At 39.8% G+C, this 21,325-nt stretch overlaps 2 protein-coding genes, 1 long non-coding RNA gene and 1 pseudogene across 3 annotated transcripts in view; 2 read left to right on the top strand and 2 right to left on the bottom strand.

Annotated features, from left to right (window-relative positions):
- The window catches only part of LOC146467139 (uncharacterized), a 76,876-nt gene extending 64,108 nt beyond the window's left edge, over positions 1 to 12,768 (bottom strand). Inside the window, exon 1 of the long non-coding RNA XR_014867759.1 lies at positions 12,670 to 12,768. This is a non-coding gene — a long non-coding RNA (uncharacterized LOC146467139). The remainder of the gene's footprint in view (positions 1 to 12,669) is intronic.
- LOC146467137 (kelch-like protein 7) overlaps positions 1,928 to 21,325 on the top strand; it is a 32,217-nt gene continuing 12,819 nt past the window's right edge. The window contains exon 1 of the mRNA XM_085126001.1: positions 1,928 to 4,393. Within this exon, the coding sequence (XP_084982127.1) occupies positions 1,932 to 3,770 (1,839 nt within the window). The 5' untranslated portion in view covers positions 1,928 to 1,931 and the 3' untranslated portion in view covers positions 3,771 to 4,393. The remainder of the gene's footprint in view (positions 4,394 to 21,325) is intronic.
- LOC146467140 (kelch-like protein 12) lies at positions 8,183 to 11,178 on the bottom strand (annotated as a pseudogene).
- On the top strand, positions 12,955 to 17,017 carry LOC146467138 (kelch-like protein 12). The gene has a single exon (XM_085126006.1). The coding sequence runs from the start codon at positions 12,964 to 12,966 to the stop codon at positions 14,815 to 14,817; it is 1,854 nt and encodes a 617-aa protein (XP_084982132.1). The 5' UTR covers positions 12,955 to 12,963; the 3' UTR covers positions 14,818 to 17,017.

The raw sequence follows: 21,325 nt of genomic DNA, 5'->3' as shown, positions 1-21,325 counted from the left end.
GAATAAAATAAATTCACCTGTAGCTGCACCGTGAAGCTTTCTACCGCTTGGAAATTTCACGAACACAGACCGATAAAAATAGCAAACCGTGGGTCCAAAGAAGGAACTTGCAGAGTAATTTGTTGCACTGAATTTGACCTGCTTCTTCCTCCCATAAAAACTGAGCCGGGTGCTGTTATTATGGTTCGGTTATTGTTTGCTGGAAGAAGCCGTAGCGAGGTGAAAGCACTTGGTCGCGGGCCTCTTATCCATGAATGATTTCAGTTTTTCCACCAAACAAATCCGATCAAGTTTTAACATTTGACACAAATAATCTTTTGCTTTTTCTTCTAAGAAACGAAAGTTCGCCTTCAGGAACTGTTTCCTTTTAGCTGTAGCACTTGATTTCCAAGTATTTTGGCACGAACAATCCGGCTTAAAACTCCAAGAACCTAAAAGACGTCGTTGTTCTTGCTGCACAAAACACAGGCGGCCCAAGCTCAAGCTGTGAGTTGTGGTGATCATCTTGCGTAATAACCGTCACGGCGCAAATTTAAGAGTTTGTATGGGAATATTTACGATCGGGTTTAGGAGGTAAAAATTCTGAAAATTTCTCAATAAAAAATACATACCTTGTTTATACAGTGTACTGTTTGTTGTTTCTCTGTCTCCTTTTGCTGATTTGAGGTCATTTTAGCGAGTTATCGTATCCTGGTTTCACACTCCTAAGAGTTGCATTAAACATACAAATAAAGAAACAAAAATACACACTTGTATGACTAAAAACCTGCACTGGAAAAATAAATAAGTAACTGGAGCGACAGTAGCCCCCGCCGGATGATCCTTAGTAGGATGCCCTGTAAACACCTGGGACTGCAGGTTGCATAAAACGTTATTGTTCCCACACAATAACCTAATGTTTTGTAACTATAATTACAGGTTCCTGTAATCTTAACATGGTTTATGCAGACCAGTTAGGTGCCTAAGGGCCTAAGTCGACGCACTTTAATCTTTGATTGCTGCTAGTAATAGTAGTAAAAATAGTGATAATTTAAAATACACTCTGTTTTTTTTTTTATAAGAACGTCTAATTTTGGAGTTGAGGCCGAACGTTCTCATATTTTTTTGCGATTTGAGGCTGAAAACGTCCTTAAGATGTTCTTAAATTACATGGTATACACTACATCATTATTTCAGTAAATCAGTGCGGACGTGACCAGGCAACCTTGCCTGCTGAGATATGGTACCAAGAACTGCTGATCAGTATGACAAACCGAGATGTGTGTCACCCTTGTTAATGTTATACAAAAATTAAGTATTTTGGTTAATTTACATTTGTTACCTTGATTTTATATACAGATTAGCAAAATAAAAACGTTCTTAATCGACCCTCAGCTTGAGTAATGTTCTTAATACGTTCTTAAAATTTTGGTTAACCTCAGCCTCGACGTTCTTATAAAAAAGATTCTTATAAAAAAAAAACAGGGTGTACAATATAACAGCAGGAAATAAGTCATTAAGGAAATATAAAAAAAAAACGTGATAAAAAGTTATATCCTATGATATCGCGTGTTTAAAACTAGTAAGATCCCTCATCTCATCACGTAGGCCATAGCCATGCCAACCTTATCTATAGTGTGCCACTAAAGGCAACCCTTCCTAAAGACAAGGCCCACATAAAGCAGAACGAGAACGAGACCAACATAAACAATACGAACGTTTAAAACAATTCAAGTCGAAGTGACGCACACATATTGCTGTGGGAAAAGATATGCGATACCGGCTGGATGCACATGCAAGCGTCTTTTCGTTTTCCCCACTGGACTCTCCCAGAAACTTAGTGAACGCCCCCCCCCCCCCCCCCCCCTCCACCCCTACCACGCTGGGGCAGGACCTGAGCCCAATCCCCTCTCAATTGCATTCGCTTCCGTCTACTTCCGCAAAGGACAATCATGGCGGAGGTGTCTTACCCCATGACAGCAGATCCTTCACAGCATCGTCAAGAACTTATCGAGCGTCTTGATGCCCTGAGAAGAAACAAGAGCTTCTGTGATGTGACTGTTGCAGTGAAAGACAAAGAGTTCAAAGCTCACAAACCGGTGCTAGCCGCAGCGAGCCCGTTCTTCCTTTCACTTCTTGAAAGTGACATGAGAGAAAGCAACGAACAGTTGATCAAAATAGAGCTTGAAGAAGCTTCTGCGACTGTCATGGAAGACGTGCTAAGGTACATTTACACTGGAAATGTTTCAGTTACCGAGGAAAGTTGCCATAATTTGATTGCAACTGCAGATTATCTTCTTATGCCAGGCCTGAAAACAGCAGCGTGTGATTTCTTGAGAAAGAATTTGATACCCGACAACTGTCTTTACAACTATTACTTTGCTGACAAGTATCAGTGCACGGAGTTGAAGGAGTCATCCTGTGAAGTGATCAAAACAGATTTCAGTGTCGTTATAGAAACAGATGATTTTCTGAACCTCGATGTAAAGCAAGTCATGGAATGGGTGGCTAGTGATGATGTTGTTGTCAGAGCTGAAGAAGAAATTTTTCATGGAATTGTGAAGTGGGTTTCTCAAAACAAGATTGAAAGAGAAAAGGATTTTCCTGAGTTGTTGCGTCAAGTACGCCTGATGTCCATTTCACATGACTTCCTGTGTAACAGTTTGGTCAAGGAAGAGCTCGTAACAACTAACTTTGAGTGTGCTAAGCTTGTCTTGGATTCTTTGGGGTCGACTTTTAGCTCGAGTGATAATAGTTGTATCATGCTACCAAGAAAATGCCTGGAAGTGCTCCAAGGTGGAATGTTTGTTTGTGGTGGAAAAAAAGCCTTGTGTTACCTTCCACAAGAAAACAAGTGGTACCACTTTGCCGACATGACTTTGGAACATCAGCACCATGCTCCCATACAATACAGAGACAAAGTTTATGTTTTCAGTAAACAAAAAGTTGTGACTGGTCAGTCTCCAGTGGCAGAATACTACATACCTTCCAGTAACTCATTTGGAGCAATAAGAACAAAGTTTGAGTATGAAGAGCAATTTTCTTCTGTATTTGTATTTGATGGTGACGTGACTTTGTATTTATTAACTAATACTGAAACTGTCCCTGAGAACACCATTTTTACATACCATCCAGACAAGAATGAATGGAAAATATATGGGAATGAAACTCTCAGTCGCTGGGGAGCGTGTGGCATTACTGATGGTCATCATATTTACATAATGGATGGCACTGAGAAGGAAAATGAAGAGATCACAATCAATGGAATGACTAAGGTAGAAAAACTTGATCCAAGTGAAGGTAGCTGGGAGGAGGTTGCAGCTATGAATGAAGCGAGACATGATGCTTTTGGAGCAGCCATGAACGGAAAGATCTATGTAGCAGGCGGACTGCAAAAGGATGATGGGAATCTTAGAGCACTCAACACATGTGAGGTTTACAACCCATCAACTGATGAATGGCAGGTGATACCCAGTCTTACAGTGCCTCGTCACTCTGCAAGCATGGTGTGCTTTATGGGGGCTTTGTATGTCATTGGTGGTATGAAAGATAGCGGAAAATCAAGAGAGCTATCAGTGGAAATGTTTGATTCTGATGCAAATGAATGGAAGGAGAAATCAACCATACCTGTCAACCGTGAAACTCAAGAGGAGGTCCGAAAAAAAATTCACTACAAAGCTTGTTTTGCAATGATCCATAAAGAGGTCCTGGTAGAATTTGAGGTGTCTAAGGAGGAGTCTATGGGACGCTCACGTGACTGGGCTTGCTACCAGCTAGAAGACAGTGCCTAATAACTAAATACTGAAGTATTTTTGCACAGTTATGCAGGAAAAGCAAGTCATAGTAAGGGCTATTGAAATTCATAAGGAAAATTGGGGGTTTAGCATGCATTTTTTGGGATAATTAAGCAAGTACAATAATTGTTTTAAAAAGCAGCACTGCTACAAAGCAATATGTGGTGGGTTTATTTAATTTCCAAATTGAAGCTTCATTTTCTCTGAAAAATGCATGCTAAAACCCCAATTGTCTTTTTGGATACCAAAAGCACTAATTGCTAAGTTCTGCTTTCTCCATATAGTTTAAACTGCGCAAAAATATTCCTGTATTAGTAGGCACCACCCATAGGAAACCACTGAGTATCTTGAGATGCGCAGAATGTTTTGTGCAGTAACAAAAGTAGGCACCGTCCGTAATTGTAAACATTGCATTTTTAGGTTTCTTTTAGTAAATTTTACTGACTGTTTTAGCTTATTTTTTATAATTGGTTGGACCCAACAAATTTCAAAACAATTAGTGGGAGGCTATTAGCCTCCCCTAACTGCTTTTTGCTTGATCCAGCCATTCCGCTTGTGGAAAAATTCAGGTGAGGTAGGGAAGGCTTCACTGTTGCAGTCCTTTGTGTTTAGTTTGTAAGGTATGCCATTGATTTCTTTGTTTTCATAACTGTAGAAATTAGAACAAGGGTTTTTGAAAGCGTGCATGTATATACATGCCTTTTGCGAGGAATTGTTGTAAAGCACAATGGTTTAATCAACCTGCGGGTGATGTGTATACAAGGCAATGTTTTTTTAAAGTGAATTTAAGAGGATTACCGGAAAAGACTGATCCCCAGACTGTGAACCCCTTTACCTGACCGGGCTCACGGTACAAAATGACTTGTCCACGGCCCACCGGCACCCCTACATGGCCACTGACCCCCTTTATGGACCACCCAGATAAGATAAAAAAAGAAATTTTCGTCCAAAACCAACAGAACAAAAGCAATGGTCATCCATCACTGCATCAGGTCATGAAAGCAGTTGTTTTCTGACTAATTTTATGAAGCCCGAGGTGAGTTTTGGGAACCTGTGGGAGAATGGGATGAACAAAATGGCAGAGAAAAGTAAAGAACAGTTTTATCGTCCAGTTTTAAAACATAGCTTGCTTATTTGGTTTATTTTCTACAAGGAGCAAATAGTATTTTGCTATGTATAATTATGCTGTGGTTCAAAATGTTTGTGGGTTTAAAAACTTTTAAACCGGTTTGATTTTTATGATTATGGTATAAATTGAATACTACACAAAGGAAAGCAAAAATCAGATTGGTTTGTAAAATTGTATTTAACCCCAAAAAATGAAACAAGGTTGACAACATGTATTAATCATGTGGCTGACCCTGAGCCAGAGCCAACTAAATTTGTGAAATAGCATGTTTGAAATGCTGAACTTAAACTTCCTTTTTCTTCATTTTATGGTGTGGTCTATAAAGGATTCAGTAGGAGTACTCTGTGGACCAGTCTGCCCATGGATCAGTCTTTCCAAGCTACCCAATTAAAAGCCTTAAAGCCAATCTAAACCAGTTCAGTTTATATATTATAATGCTCATGACTGACCACAGGCTACCCACTTGTTTCTTTTGTCTCTTGTGATTTAAGGCAAAAGAGGATTCCCATAGAAATGTTAAATCATTTATGCTGAATAACCTGGTACACAGTTTTACTTTGGAGATTGTGTTTGATATTTGCCAAAAGAAATCATGCATAAGAACCCAATGAATTAAAAACCTGGATAATTTAGTGTGTATTAATAATTATTCCGTTTACGTTGTATATATATATATATATATATATATATATATATATATATTTTTTTTTTTTTTTGTATCTTGCCTTTAGTTTTTGTCATTAGGTACTTATTATTTTAATTATTAGTTTAATTAAATGATTCCTCAATATTTGCTTCTTTTATGTGCAAATTTAATACGCAGCAGCCAACTCAAAGCTCTGCAACTTTGGCTGCTACACACTGATTTCAATGTAATATTTTTTTTTCAGTTATATAACCTGTATCCATGTTTACTTATTTTTCTTCCTCTTGTGTTTCTAGTCAAATAATATGTAATTGATAAAATGATCTAATATTTTAATAACTTGTTACCGTCCTAATGCACTCCTCTGATGGGTACCTTTCATAGAGCACTCTTTTCATTTGAGTCTTGTGCCCAGAGTCCTCAGGCTTTTTGGCCAGCCGTTGGTGGCCAGGAGAGACTCTGTGGAACTGAAATTTTATTTAAATTTTCGATTAGCTACCCTGTTACGGCTTGTATTGTTTCACCACAGAAATCCTGCAGTTATAAAATTCCAGTTCCCCAGAGTCTCCTCTGGCGACCAACCGCTGGCCAAAGAGCCTGTAGGGTTCATCACGCGTTCCTGCCCCTCGTGGGGCAGGAACGCATGACGAACCCCTAAGAACGCCTGCGTGGGAGGCTAAAGAGCCTGAGGACTGTGGGTAGAAGATTGGCGTTAAATTTACTTTACTACGCTCTGTGATTGGTTAGCAAAACTCCCGCCATTTTCTCTTCCAATGAGAAGAAAAGTGAATTAACTGATCATGGCTTGCTTGATGCGTTTTCCCCGCATATTATTCTCGACAAAACGAATGCAGATCACCATTATTATAATAATAGTGCGCAATTGATTTTCCCAAGCTTTGCTATGAGTGGTTTTCACCTCACACATCGTCACGCAAGTGAAAAAATAAAATCCTCAGCCATTCAATAGATAAAGTCAAGAAATTGATATGTTGTAGAAGAGTGATACATAAACATCGTGTGAAAGCCACAGGGCTGTGCGATATCTCCTAATCGAGTTATTCGAGAAAATGTACCACGGAAAATCAGAGTTTAGTATGGGACGCCATGTTGGGGCCCCGTCTGATGGGCACCAACATGGCGGCTGGAAACCAGCAAAAACATCTGGAGTTTACCTTGGCTATTTAAAAGCCTTTCTTCTCTCTGCTAAACTTTCACACATTGACATTAACGCTGCTATTACATGTCAGCTGGTCAGTCCTAAAAAAAACACGAGGCGAATCGATGTTTTCCTGTACGTGACATGTTTAGAGCAGCAATCCTTCTGTCACGCACTGCGCAAAAATCTAAAATTCAAACTGCTCTATTTTCAAAACGAAGAATGCTATCCGGCTGAAAACAAGCAAGCCGATGGAAATTTTAGATTTTCTTATATGTGATGAAGATAAAAACCCAAAAATGGTGTTTAGTTATGAATTTCAGTTTTTTATGACGTCATCTGAAAACCAAGAAGTGTCCAACGCAGCTAAGAAAATTATTGTGAATTCTCCAAACATTTTCTGCCGGATTTTGCTGTGTGTATTGGCCATGGGGGTTCTTAGGGTTGGGGGGGGGGGGGGGGGACTCTAAAACTATTTTTGTGTGGGGGTGTGCCACTGGTCTCTGAAGCTTACCCTAATCCTGACCAATCCAATTTTCGTTAGTTGAAGTGGATGTCGGAGGGTATATATGTTGCATTTAGTGACACTATCATGGCTTTTAAACATAACCCAGTAGAGTACACAGCTAATGCGCGAGGTGGTATGGACAATATAAATTATTTATAAATAAATTTACCAAACTCGGTTATGGCTCACCACTACCGGCAAAGTATAGGCAAATGTTTACATTATTTTTTTTTCCTATCATTGGTTCTGACAACTGTGCGATTTTCAGCTATCCATAAGCATAACCTTGAGGCTTGAAAATCTGACGACATGTATACCTATAAAGGTATTTTGCAACGGATTGAAGTCTCTGTCTCTTATCCACAGTATTAGAACATGATCCTCTAATAGGCAGGACATGCCCTTGTATCAAATGATAGTTTTACTAAAAGAGTTGATAAGGTAATTTGGCCACCCTAAATAAATTCAAGTGCACGTTTCGAGCCTTACCCAATAGGAGCCCATTTAGTTTCAGTTCTAGTGGTTGTTTCTTGCATGCTGTGAGGACTTGACAGAGGGTGCTTTTTGCAGGAGCCACAAAAAATGGTGAACCTGCAGTTTGCTGTCAGGTCTATTAGGGAGTTGTTCTTCAATTTTGCTCAAAATAAGCCTGAAAAATTTTTGATTCGAAAGGGATTTGAATGCATGACCTCTGTATATAACCAGGAGAGTGCTCAGCTACCAACTGAGCTATCAAGGCAAATGACAGCTGATCAAAATTCTAAACAATCTGAAAGCAAAGAGAAACAATGAGAAAAATAATAAAATACAGATGAAAGGTTATGCAAATTTGAAAACCTTTCTTGAAGCTGTCACATGTCTGCTGTATGACACTTTGCATTTAATTAATGAAACTGTCACTGATCTGCAGGTAGTTCCATTTTTTTTAGTTTCAATTTTCATTCTTCATTCAAACTGCAGATTATTGAAACAAAAATACAACGTACATTTGATAACAAATCAATATTACAATAATCAACTTTAAGTTGTACTCTTGGCAGAAATGTTTGACCTGGCTTCATTATACATTTTACTGAGGACAAGGCAAGTTTACAAATTGAAGACTAATTTAAAAAAAAAAATAAGATAAATATAATACCCACCAGATGTGGCAAGTTTACCCAGTGCCCCACGGAATTGCATTAGTATGGGCAAAAGATTACCAGGATACAAATTTTTTTTTTTTCTTGTTAGTTTAATAGAGAAAAAAATTAATTGTGGTTGGAATGTGGAAGAACATCCCACTAAACTTTGAAATAATTTGTCTATTTCCTATTCTTTGTAAGTTATTATTACAGTAGTTGCTGTTTTAGTCTTTTTCAGGTTCCATAAGCCATTATGTACCTACTGCAATGTCAAAACTAAATGAATCAAAATGTTTTCTATTGTTCAAAAGTTAATAGGCTTCTTTAATATGTCTCTGCGAATTGTTGCTAAACAAGCCTGGTATCTATACTTTTTCTTTTTTTCTGCTTCGTTTTCACAGCTGATGGGAATAGATGAGTTCGTCTTCCATTCATTAGACTTGGAATCATACATTTCCACTGATAATTCTCTTGACTGTTTGGCACTCAAGCCACCACCAACAACAAACAACACTCCATTGAAGCACACCATGTTTGCAGAATGACGAGGAACGTTAAGATTTGGTATCAGCTGCCACTCGTCAGTTGATGGGTCATATACCTAACATGTGTTGAGTGCTCTAAGATTCCCATCTTTCTTTTGTAGTCCACCTGCTACATAGATCTTCCCATTCACGGCTGCTCCAAAAGCATTATGCCTTGCTTCATTCATGGCTACAACATCTTCCACACTACTTTCCTGGAGATTTAACTTTTTCACTGTTGTGGATCCATAATCTGTTAGAGAAGAAGAGCCCCCTATGATGTACACAAATTGCCTGTTGAAAGTAATGCAACAACACCCATGCTGATAATAGGGGAGATCTAGGAAATCCCAGTCATTCTTACAAGGATTGTAAACAAACATCATTTCACTAAAAGATCCTACTGCATAAATACTGCCATTCATTACAGATAAGCTTGAAAACAACTCAATGTCCTCTTCACTTTCAACATCCGGAAGAATAGTGGTCTGAACTGTTCCCCAGGTGTTGGTAGAAGGCATGTAGTATTCTAATACACGTAATTTGCCAGGTCCAACGTGTTGATTATCAAAAATGTAAATCTTATCCTTGCATTGTATAATGGCATGACCTCCATGCTCCAATACCATGTCTGGCAACTGGTACCACTTGTTGTCCTGTGGTAGGTAACATAAGGCCTTCCTCCCACCGCAAACAAAAATCACATCTGCATGCGTCTCAAGGCATTTCCTTGGTGACCTTGAAACCTGTTCTGTGCCAGAGAATGCGACAATTTCTTTCATGCTTGCCAACACAAAATTTAAACACTCATTGTTAGCTGTTATCAGCTCTTCATTAATAAGTTCATTGAATATAAATTCATGTGACATGGAATGCAGGCGAACTTGACGCAATAGTTCAGGAACATTGTTTTCTCTTTCACTCTTGTTGTGACACACCCACTTCAAAATTCCCTGAAAAATTTCTTCTTTAGCTCTGACAATGACATCATCACTAGACACCCATCACATGACTTGCTTTACATCAAGATTCAGAAAATCATCTGTTTCCATGACAACACTAAAATACGACTGTGTTGTCTCATGGGATTTTTCCTTGAGTTCTTGGCACTGATACTTGTCAGCAAAGTAATAGCTGAATATGCAGTTCTCGGGTGTCACATTCTTTTTCAAGAAATCACAAGCTGCTGTTTTTAACCCTGGCATAAGAAGATAATCTGCAGTTGCAATCAAATTATGGCCACTTTCCTCGGTAACTGAAACATTTCCAGTGTAAATGTACTTTAGCACGTCTTCCATGACAGCCGCAGTAGCTTCTTCAAGCTCTATTTTGATCAACTGTTCGTTGCTTTCTCTCATGTCACTCTCAAGAAGTGAAAGGAAGAACGGGCTTGCTGCGGCCAGCACAGGTTTGTGAGCTTTGAACTCTTTGCCTTTCACTGAAACTGTCACATCACAGAAGCTTTCGTTTCTTCTCAGGGTATCAAGACGCTCGATAAGTTCTTGACGATGCTGTGAAGGATCTGTTGTCATGGGCCGAGTCACGGCGGCGGCCATGTTTGGGGATCGGTAGAGCCTCGATTTAATAGACGACTGATAGGAGACTGGGCGCGAGAAAATTGGACGGGACCACAGAATAAAGAATTTTGAAACGGCGACGAATGAGAAAACTGGCCCTAAACACCACTTCTAGTTCTTTCCTCACGTCTGTGACGGCGAACAAAGTTTATTGGAGCAATACTCGATGTCTTTCTGGCCGTTTTCTCCGATTCACAGGATTGCGGTATGAGGCCTCCGCAAACGAGGAAATGTCATTCTCCCAACACCTTTATCGCAACATTTGTCAGTTGAGAAAGCGAATTAAAAAAAAGATTTGAAAGAGTTATTGCCTTGATAAATATCACTGAGAGAAATCGTGTAAATGTTTGTTGCCAGAAAAGCCCGACTCAAAAATGAAAGTAACGCACCAATAATTATAAAGGGGTTCAAATAGTTCATTAACTAGTTTAAGTTGATGTATCTCCAAAATAATTAATACCATTTCCTTAAAATACGAGCATTTTTTTTTTTTCATTTAGGTTGTCAAATATCACCGAGAGGTGGGTGAATGTTTTCTGCCAAAAAGCTCCGCTCAAAAAGGAAACCAACACACCCGGCAATATACAAGTTCCAATAGTTGTTCAAGAGGCCACTTTTACTTCCTTATCCAACAAAACAATTTTCCTCAAGTACACTCTTCCAGCCTGTAAAAAGGCTCACAAGTGGGGTTTAGGGCAAATCAGGCGAGTGAAACTCGGTCTAACGCCGGGGCGAGAAAGAAAGGGAGAGTTCCACACCAAGCTCTTTCCCCTTCCTCCGGCCCATTAGGCGGTGTTTGACATTTGCAGACTGCAGACTGCAGACCGCAGACTGCAGACTGCAGACCGCAGACTGCAGACCGCAGACTGCAGACTGCAGACTGCAGACCGCAGACCGCAGACCGCAGACCGCAGACTGCAGACTGTAAATTGTTTTCACCAGTTGTAATTTGCGTACAGGGCACCTAGACTAACAACAGCCTCCTAAGCTAAATTACGAATATGATTAGTATGAGGACCGGAGTTTATCGATAAAACATCAAAACTTGCTAAAAATGACGTTTTTTTACATGTCTTTCTGAGGGTGAAGTATATTAAATAGCAGTTTACGTGAATTTTCAACGTTTTATGAATCTTACGATTAATTCCCTTAGAAATCCTTATTTCGAGGCGGCTTTTGTGACTGTGAGGACCCTGTGGCCCCTTATTCCCAGGCTTCTAAGAAAATGAAAGAAAACGTGGCGATGGTATGGCTCGTTTAATTTCTCTTTTTCTCATCGGGAACCCGAGCTATTGTTTTCTGAAGGAAGCATACTAAGTAAGGAAAAGACATTCCTAGTTTTGAGAAAAAAAGAAGAAGAAGAAGAAGCAGTACTGCAGGAAATGAGTAAAAATCTTCACATCAAAGTATCGATCGGTCAGAGCGCCTGGTACATTTTGGGCTGTAGAAAGCATAAGCATTAATTCTTATGTTTCAATGTGTATTATTTTACAATTAACCGTCTGCAGTCTGCTATCTGCAGTCTGCAGTCTACGGTCTGCAGTCTGCAGTCTGCAGTCTGCGGTCTGCCGTTTGCAGTCTGCAGTCTGCAGTCTGCAGTCTGCAGTCTGCGGTCTGCAGTTTGCAGTCTGCAGTTTGCAGTCTGCAGTCTGCGGTCTGCAGTTTGCAGTCTGCAAATGTTATACACCGCCCATTAGGAGCCTTTTCACAGGCTATTAAAAGAACGTCTAATTTTGGTGTTGAGATTGAACCTTCCCTTTTGTTTGTTTTAGTTTAGTTTAGCCCTCAAAATATTCTTAAGAGACGTTCTTAAATTATCTGTTTAATTTTTTTTGTGGGTGTATTTATAAAGGCTGACAGGCACCCCGCCCCCTCCCATTTAGGTCGACGGAGACGGAAGGGTGCAATGCCATTCCCAAGCCAACCTTTAATAGATATACAGTCAACTCCCTTTATTGCGGACACCCTCGGGACCGCGAGTTAGCGTCCTTAATAGCGAGAGTCCGTAATATCGGGAATTTATTTCAGTCAAACGTCTGTAATTTTCTTTTGCCGGAGGTTAATTAACTACTGTCCATATTATCGGGGTGTCCGTAATAGCAAGGTGTCCACAAGGCGAGAATTGACTGTAGCTGAGGCAACCCTTCCAGAAGACAAGGCCCACATAAAGCAGAACGAGAACGAGAACGAGACCAACATAAAACAATACGAGTGTTTGTTCGAACTTACACACACAAATTGCTGTGGGACATGAACTGCGATGCCGGCTGGGTGCAAGCAAATGTTCGTTTTCCCCAGTGAACTCTCCCAGGAACTCAGTGAACGCCCCCCCCCCCCCCCCCCCCCCGCTTCCTGGGGCATGTTCTAAGTATGTTGCAATTTTGTTAAATAAAAAAGGTCCTCGCAAAAAAAGGAGCGTAACGCGAAAGCGTGGTCGCTGTTTCTGTCCTGTAAAAAGGGTCCTTCGAGGACCAGAGCCCAATCCCCTCTCAATTGCATTCGCTTCCGTCTACAAAGGCAATCATGGCGGAGGTGTCTTACCCCATGACAACAGATCCTTCACAGCATCGTCAAGAACTTATCGAGCGTCTTGATACCCTGAGAAGAAACGAAAGCTTCTGTGATGTGACAGTTTCAGTGAAAGGCAAAGAGTTCAAAGCTCACAAACCTGTGCTGGCCGCAGCAAGCCCGTTCTTCCTTTCACTTCTTGAGAGTGACATGAGCGAAAGCAACGAACAGTTGATCAAAATAGAGCTTGAAGAAGCTACTGCGGCTGTCATGGAAGACGTGCTAAAGTACATTTACACTGGAAATGTTTCAGTTACCGAGGAAAGTGGCCATAATTTGATTGCAACTGCAGATTATCTTCTTATGCCAGGCCTGAAAACAGCAGCTTGTGATTTCTTGGAGAAGAAAGTGACACCCGAAAACTGTCTTTACAACTATTACTTTGCTGACAAGTATCAGTGCACGGATTTGAAGGAGTCATCCTGTGAAGTGATCCAAAAACGTTTTAGTATTGTCATGGAAACAGATGATTTTCTGAATCTTGATGTAAAACAAGTCATGGAATGGGTGGCAAGTGATGATGTTGTTGTCAGAGCTGAAGAACAAATTTTTCATGGAATTGTGAAGTGGGTTTCTCACAACAAGAGTGAGAGAGAAAAGGATTTTCCTGAGTTATTGCGTCAAGTGCGCCTGATGTCCATTTCACGCGACTTTCTGTGTAACAGTTTGGTCAAGGAAGAGCTTGTAACAGCTAACATTGAGTGTACTAAGCTTGTCTGGGGTTCTTTGGGGTCAATTTTTGGCTCCAGTGGTAATAGTTGCATCAAGCTACCAAGAAAATGCCTGGAAGTGCACCAAGATGGAGTGTTTGTTTGTGGTGGAAAAATAGCGTTGTGTTACCTTCCACATAAAAACAAGTGGTACCACTTTTCGGACATGACTTTGGAACATCAGCACCATGCTCCCATACAATACAGAGACAGAGTTTATATTTTCAGTAATCAGTCTCCAGTAGCAGAATACTACATACCTTCCACTAACTCATGGGGAACAATTAGAACAAAGTTTGCGTCATATAAGGAGCAATTTTCTTCTGCATTTGTAATTAATGGTGATGTGACTTTGTATGTATTAACAAATACTGAAACAGCTGTCCCTGAGAACACCATTTATACATACCATCCAGACAAGAATGAATGGAAAATATATGGGGATGGAGCTCTCAGTCACTGGGGAGTATGTGGTGTTACTGATGGTCATCATTTTTACATAATGGGTGGCAGTGAGAAGGAAAATGAAGAGATTAATGGAACAACTCAGGTACAAAAACTTGATCCAAGTGAAGATTGCTGGGAAGAGGTTGCAGCTATGAATGAAGCGAGACACGATGCTTTTGGAGCAGCCATGAATGGCAAGATCCATGTAGCAGGCGGACTGCAAAAGAATGGACAGATTTGTACAGCGCTCAAAACTTGTGAGGTTTACAACCCATCAACTGATGAATGGCAGGTGATACCCACTCTTACAGTACCTTGTCACTCTGCAAGTATGGTGTGCTTTAAGGGAGCTTTGTATGTCATTGGTGGTATGACAGATAGCAGGAAATCAAGAGAGTTATCAGTGGAAATGTTTCATTTTGATGCAAATGAATGGGAGGAGAAATCAAATATACCTGTTAACAAATATCGAACTCTAAAGGAGGTCAGTAAAAAAATTCACTTCAAAGCTTGTTTTGTAATGATCCATAAAGCGGTCCTGAAAGAATCTAAGGGCAGCAAGGCCAAGCCCCCCTTAATTCTCCATGATCTAAACCTATTTAATTTACAATTTAAGCTTAATTCAGCTGAACTTAACTGCAAGATAAAATAAAAAAGCAAGGCGGTCAGGAAATACCTGTGAAGGATGTAAGAAAATTACAGAAAAAAACTGAAAATATGCAATTTTTAGCAAAAAATATAATTATAAAGAAAGCTTGCCAATTTGTCCAAATTTTTTTTCAATAAATTTTGCCTGTTTATTTATATTATGTCAATTTATCTGTTCAGATTAATTATCCAAAGGAAAATGACAAAAACAATTAACGGTTTTAAAATGAGTTCAAGAATGTTGATTCTTGAGTGTTATTAAAGCGTTAAAACTTATCTGAAGGTTAACGTTTTTCGTCTCTTTTTGTGGCCTGTTTTGAATTAGGCGAAAGCCATTTTCATTCAAAGTTGTGTCATTCTTCAGGTTTCCTGCATGACTGATGTAACGCCAAGGGTTTACAGCCAATCACTAGCCCTGATATATTCAGAAATATATCAACGTAATTCATGCATTGTGTTCAGCTCATGAGAATATCGGCGTTTGACCTTAAGTCGATCTTCAGCCATTCTTCACCCTGAACCATGCGTGAAGAACAGTTCAGTCGATCCAAATAAAATTACCCTATCTTAATTGGGTCAAACAACGAACTTCATGTGAACTTAACTCATGCTAATTAGTTGAATTGAGTTCAGCTCGTGCATTAAGTACCGCATTTATAACCCGGGCCTAAGGTGTCTATGTAGTCTATCTAACACTCATGTCACTGGCCAATTGTGCCTACTAAAATTTATACTGAATTAAGCATTTTCGTGTGGTTTATGACTATGCAGGAAAAGTACATGTAAATCTTAGCAAGGGCTATATTTGAAATCCAAAAGGAAAATTTGGGGGTAACCATGCATTTTTTAGAGAAAATTGAAGCTTCGATATCTCTGAAAAATGCCTGGTTATATACCCCCAATTTTCTTTTTGGATACCAAAAGCACTTGCTAAGTTCTGCTTTCTCCATACAGTTTTAAACTGCGCAAAAATATTCCTGTATTAGTAGGCACCACCCATAGAAAACCGGAGTATCTCGAGATGTGCAGAATGTATTGTGCAGTAACAAAGGTAGGCACCATCCTAAATTGTAAATGTTGCATTTTTAGGTTTCTTTTAGTAAATTTTACTGACTGTTTTAGCTTATTTCTTATAGTTGGTTGGACCCAACAAATTTTAAAACAATTAGGAGAAGGCTATTAGCCTCCCCTAACTGCTTTTTTCTTGATCCAGCCATTCCACTTGTGAAAAAATTCAGGTGAGGTAGATGAGGCTTCACTGTTGCACTCCTTTGTGTTTAGTTCGTAAGGCATGCTATTGATTTCTTTTTTTTCATAACTGTAGAAAGAACAAGGGTTTTTTTGAAAGCGTGCATGTACATACATGCCTTTTGCGAGGAATTGTTGTAAAGCACAATGGTTTAATCAACGTGCGGGTAATGTGTATACAAGGCAATGTTTTTTTTAAAATGAATTTTAGAGGATTACCGGAAAAGACTGATCCCCAGACTGTGAACCCCTCTACCTGACCGGGTTCCAGTCACGGTACAAACAGACTGGTCCGCGCCCCACCCCTACAGTCACTAATCCCCTCTGTGGACCACCCTGAAAAGGTAAAAAAAAAAGAAATGTTCGTCCAAAACCAGCAATGGTCATCCATCACTGCATCAGGCCATGAAAGCAGTTGTTTTCTGACTAATTTTATGAAGCCCGAGGTGAGTTTTGTGAACCTGTGGGAGAATGGGATGAACAAAATGGCAGAGAAAAGTAAAGAACAGTTTTATCGTCCAGTTTTAAAACAGTATAGCTCGCTTATTTGGTTTATTTTCTACATTGCAGAGCAAATACTATTTTGCTATGCATAATTATGTTGTGGTTCAAAATGTTTATGGGTTTAAAACATTTGTTAAACCAGTTTGATTTTTATGATTATGGTATAAATTGAATACTACACAAAGGAAAGCAAAAATCAGACTGCTTTGTAAAATTGTATTTAACCCCAAAAAATGAAACCAGGTTGACATTGTGTATTAATCATGTGGCTCATGACCCTGAGCCAGAGCCAACTAAATTTATGAAATAGCATGCTTGAAATGCTCAACTTAAACTTCCCGTTTCTTCTTTTTATGGTTTGGCCTATAAAGGATTCAGTAGGGGTACTCTGTATACCAGTCTGCCCATGGATCAGTCTTTTTGAGTTACCCAGTGAGTGAATTGAAGGCCTAGCTAAAAGCCAATCTAAACCAGTTCAGTTTATATATTATAATGCTTATGACTGGCCACAGGGTACCCACTTGTTTCTTTTGTCTCTTGTGATTTATATTGGTAATTTAACTGAGTGGAGTGCAATTTGGTCTGAAATCATACGCGTGATCTCAAAATCAAACAAACGTGCCGCGCGAGTTTGATTTGAAATCACAAGTATGATTTCAGACCAAAATTGCACGACACGAAGTTCAATTACCACTAAATTACATCCATTTTGAAATCACAGAGTATCATTGTCAATATTAATACTCTATTTGTGTTACTTCATAAAATTTTTCATTTTGATGGGCTAAAGAAAGGATGCAATTTAGAGCAAAAAATGGTGCAATTTGGGAATAAATTGCACCATTTTGGACCAATCAGATTCCAAGGATCACCAGTGGTTTCAAAATGGATGTAATTAAGGGCAAAAGCGGATTCCCATAGAAGTGTTAAATCATTAAATTAATGATTTAGGGTTAGGGTGAAAAACCTTTTACGCTGAAAAACCTGGTAGACGGTTTTACTTTGGAGATTGTGTTTGATATTGCCAAAAGAAATCATGCATTAAGAACCCAATGAATTAAATACCTGGATAATTAGTGTGTATTAATTCCGTTTATGTCGTATATGTTTTTTGTATCTTGCCTTTAGTTTTTGTCACTAGTTACTTATCATTTAATTAAACTAATAATTATTATTAGTTTAATTAAATGATTCCTCAATATTTGCTTCTTTTCTGTGCAAATTTAATACGCAGCAGCCAACTCAAAGCTCTGCAACTTTGGCTGCTGCACACTGATTTCAATGTAATATATTTTTGTTTAGTTATATAACCTGTATCCATGTTTACTTATTTTTCTTCCTCTTGTGTTTCTTAGTCAAATAATGTAATTAATAAAATGATCTAATATTTTAATAATTTGTTACCGTGCACCCCTCTGATGGGTACCTTTTATAGAGCTCTGTTTTCATTTGAGTGTTAAAACAATCTCCTAACCAGAGTCCTCAGGCCTTTTGGCCAGCGGTTGGTCACCAGGAGAGACTCTGTGGAACTGGAATTTTATTTAAATTTTTTGATTGGCTGCGCCATTACGGCTTGCAGAAATCCTGCAGTAATAAAATTCCAATTCCCCAGAGTCTCTTCTGGCAACCACCCACTGGCCAACTTGAGCCTGAGGACTCTAGGTACAAGATTGGTGTTAAAATTAATATCATACGTGTTTCTTTTTACTTTACTAAGCTCTGTGATTGGTTAGAAAAACTCCCGCCACTTTCTCTTCCAATGAGAAAAAAAGTGAATTAACTGATCATGCCTTACTTGATGCGTTTTCCCCGCATATTATTCTAGACAAAAAGAATGCAGATCACCATTATTATAATTAGTGCGCAATTGATTTTTCCAAGCTTTGGAGTCGGTTTTTTCCGGGTTACAAGTTGTAACCTGAGATGTGCCACTGGGACCCTGAAACTCTTACCCTAATCCTGACCAATCCAGTTTTCGTTAGTTGAAATGGATGCCGGAGGGCTATATATGCTGCATTTAGTGACACTTAAATCATGGCTTTTAAACATGCCTTAAAGTATGCAGCCGCATGCGCGACGTGGGGATGGACAAAACTCGGTTATGGCTCACCACTACTGGCAAAGTATAGGCAATGTTTACATTATTTTTTTTTTTAACTATCATTGGTTCTGACAACTGTGAGATTTTCGGCTATCCTTAAGCATAAGCTTGAGGCTTTAAAATCTCACGACATGTATTATACCTATACAGGTATTTGTGCAGTAGATTGAAGCCTCTGTCTCTTATCCACAGTATTAGAACCCCGGGGGGTACTCCCAAAAAAATTGGGTAGGGGCGTGCGGCCCGCTTCCCAAAACCCTTACCCTATCTATGTTCAAAATCTGCGATTTTACCTACCCTATTTATGACCTGACCAAAAATTTGATACCCTATTTATGACCTGATAGTGTCTGGTCAACTTCAGTTCAAAACTCCCGTGAATCCCAGCGCGTGACGATTGCGGCATGTACACAGTTGCCGTAAACATCGTGATGAAGAAGTAGCTTCTTCTAAAAAAACAAAAAAACGAATTCAAGACTAGAGTGCAAAAATCGATACCCTATTTATTTCCAAAAATGGCGGCAAAATGGCTAAAATCGATACCCTATTATTTTATGACCAAAGCGGCTGAAAAACCATACCCTTTAGGGCCGCACATACCTATATAGCCCGTATACCACCCCTCCCCCCCCCCCTCTAATATGCAGGACGTACCCTTATCGTTTTTTTTAAAAGAGTTCACGAGGTAATTTGGCCACCGTAAAGAAATTCGAGTGCTGACGTTTCAGATGTTTCGAGCGTTAACTATTCTGTCTGCCCCTCGTCTGACGAAGGGCTAACGGTCGATACGTCCAAACATTCGTTTCCAACCCCCCGATCTTCATACCGAGGCAGATCTTGGAGAAGACTGTGTTCCAGTAGGTAGGCAGCTTGGTCTGTTGTGTGTGGAGTTCCCTCCTGTAGGGCTTTAGGCATTTCTGTTCTGTTTAAAATTTCAGGTTCACTAAGTCGCGTTACGTTAGTCTACAGCACTTTGCTACTAGTATCCACCACCAGTTATTTCTACAAATTTGAGAAAAAAACTAGACCATTCTTTGTGAGATGGTCGACTGAACTTTTTTTTGGTAAAACCACTGATGGGTAGCATATTAAATTGTTAGGAACGAAGCATAAAGCTTTCATAAGCAAATGACAGGAAGGTCGGTCATGCTAACCTTGTCAAACTCTCGATCACTCATGAAAATGTCAATTGTTCTTAGTGTTCCCTTTTACAAATCGAGTACGTTTTATGCATCTGTCAATTCACCCAGTGCCCCCTCCGCGGGGGGGGGGGGGGGTTTACAGGGATATCTTCGAACATTGGGTTGATTTAGCAAGAGAACGGGAACGTCAGTTGACAACGGCGCGCGCATCAAATAACCATTAGATAGTCGAAATGCGTCCAGGCTATTCCACGCGCTCTAGAGTCCTCAAATACGTTCCCGTTCTGTTGCTACACCCTATTGTCCTTTCCGAGGACTTCTTGGATAACTGAGGTGTTCAGTATTCTGCTATAGCTAGTGACCCTTCCTTCTGTGGATCTTTCATCTCATTTACGCCTTCCCCCCACCCCTCCTACGTAGTCAATACGGAATTTATTATCTTTGTTTTAAAATGAACTTATCATCAGAGGAAACGAAGTAACTTAAGTATTAGCCTTTCCTAAGGGAAGGGGGAAGGGGACACTGAAAAGCCTGATACTCAGGCTGGAAACGACTAAGAATTGTGAAGTGAAAAATCACCAGACCGTCCAAATGCCCGGGGCTAGACTAACGCTCGACCCCCAGTTTTGATCTCAGCGGGAATCAAATCCTTGACATTCAGATTTGAACAACGCGGGTTTCTCCACCACCTGAGCTTCGGGGCCATTCTAACATACTGCAGAGTTAATTCTCTGATCCAACATTTGTGTCATTAGTGCTAGCGACACAACATTCAATTGTACCTGTCACATTCTTTCGTCAGTAAAGGACTTCCATAATTTGGATGATCCTGCTTCTCTCGTGAGAACTTAACTTAAGATAATACGAAATTGTGAAAAGACATCATATTGGGCGAAATTTCTCCCTTATAGCTGGAAGACGCATAATAAAAGTTTTTATACGATTGTGGTAAATTTCTGGTTGCTGTCAAAGTTTCAAGTAATATTCACATGGTGACCGTAACGGAAAGTAACACTTCTTGGCGAAGGAAAGCCCCCCTATGTTATGCTGCTTGTGAACCTGGACGTTTTCGAGATCAAATTCACCATCGCGCATTGTTGGTTGCGTAAGGTTTTTATATTGAGCCGGTGGAGCCACGCTATTGGTGAAAGGCGTTAGTAACAAAGAAAGCAACAATAAGTTAGTTGAAGTGAGAGGCGTTCATTGATTTTGTGGAGATAAAGGGTGTCGATTTGAAAGATGATTTTATGCGGCCTTCCCTTTAACCGCGACAGATCGCTATGTGTTTGTAAGGTAAGTTTGGACGCACCTTTGTCATTTCTTGCAATGTCTCCTAGTTGCTGGAGGAAACAATAACCTAGTCTGCTCTCTATTTCCCCAACACATGTCTTTTTGCATAATAGAGGTACATGCAAAACATTAAGAGTGAGTTCGATAGATCGCTCGGGTCCCCATACCGTGCGCGCGTTGTGGATTAAAGGGGAAGTCTTGCATGGTGCGTGGAGGTATCTAAAAGT

This window comes from Pavona decussata, unplaced genomic scaffold (genome assembly GCF_977016875.1).
Source record: "Pavona decussata unplaced genomic scaffold, jaPavDecu1.1 SCAFFOLD_137, whole genome shotgun sequence".
Lineage (NCBI taxonomy): Eukaryota > Metazoa > Cnidaria > Anthozoa > Scleractinia > Agariciidae > Pavona > Pavona decussata.
Note: the sequence above shows the minus strand (reverse complement) of the source record. Positions and strands in the feature narration are given on the sequence as shown.

What these genes read in the sequence shown, in the direction of transcription:
- LOC146467138 (XM_085126006.1), top strand. Translation starts at nt 12,964, where the DNA reads ATGGCGGAGGTGTCTTACCCCATGACAACAGATCCTTCACAGCATCGT.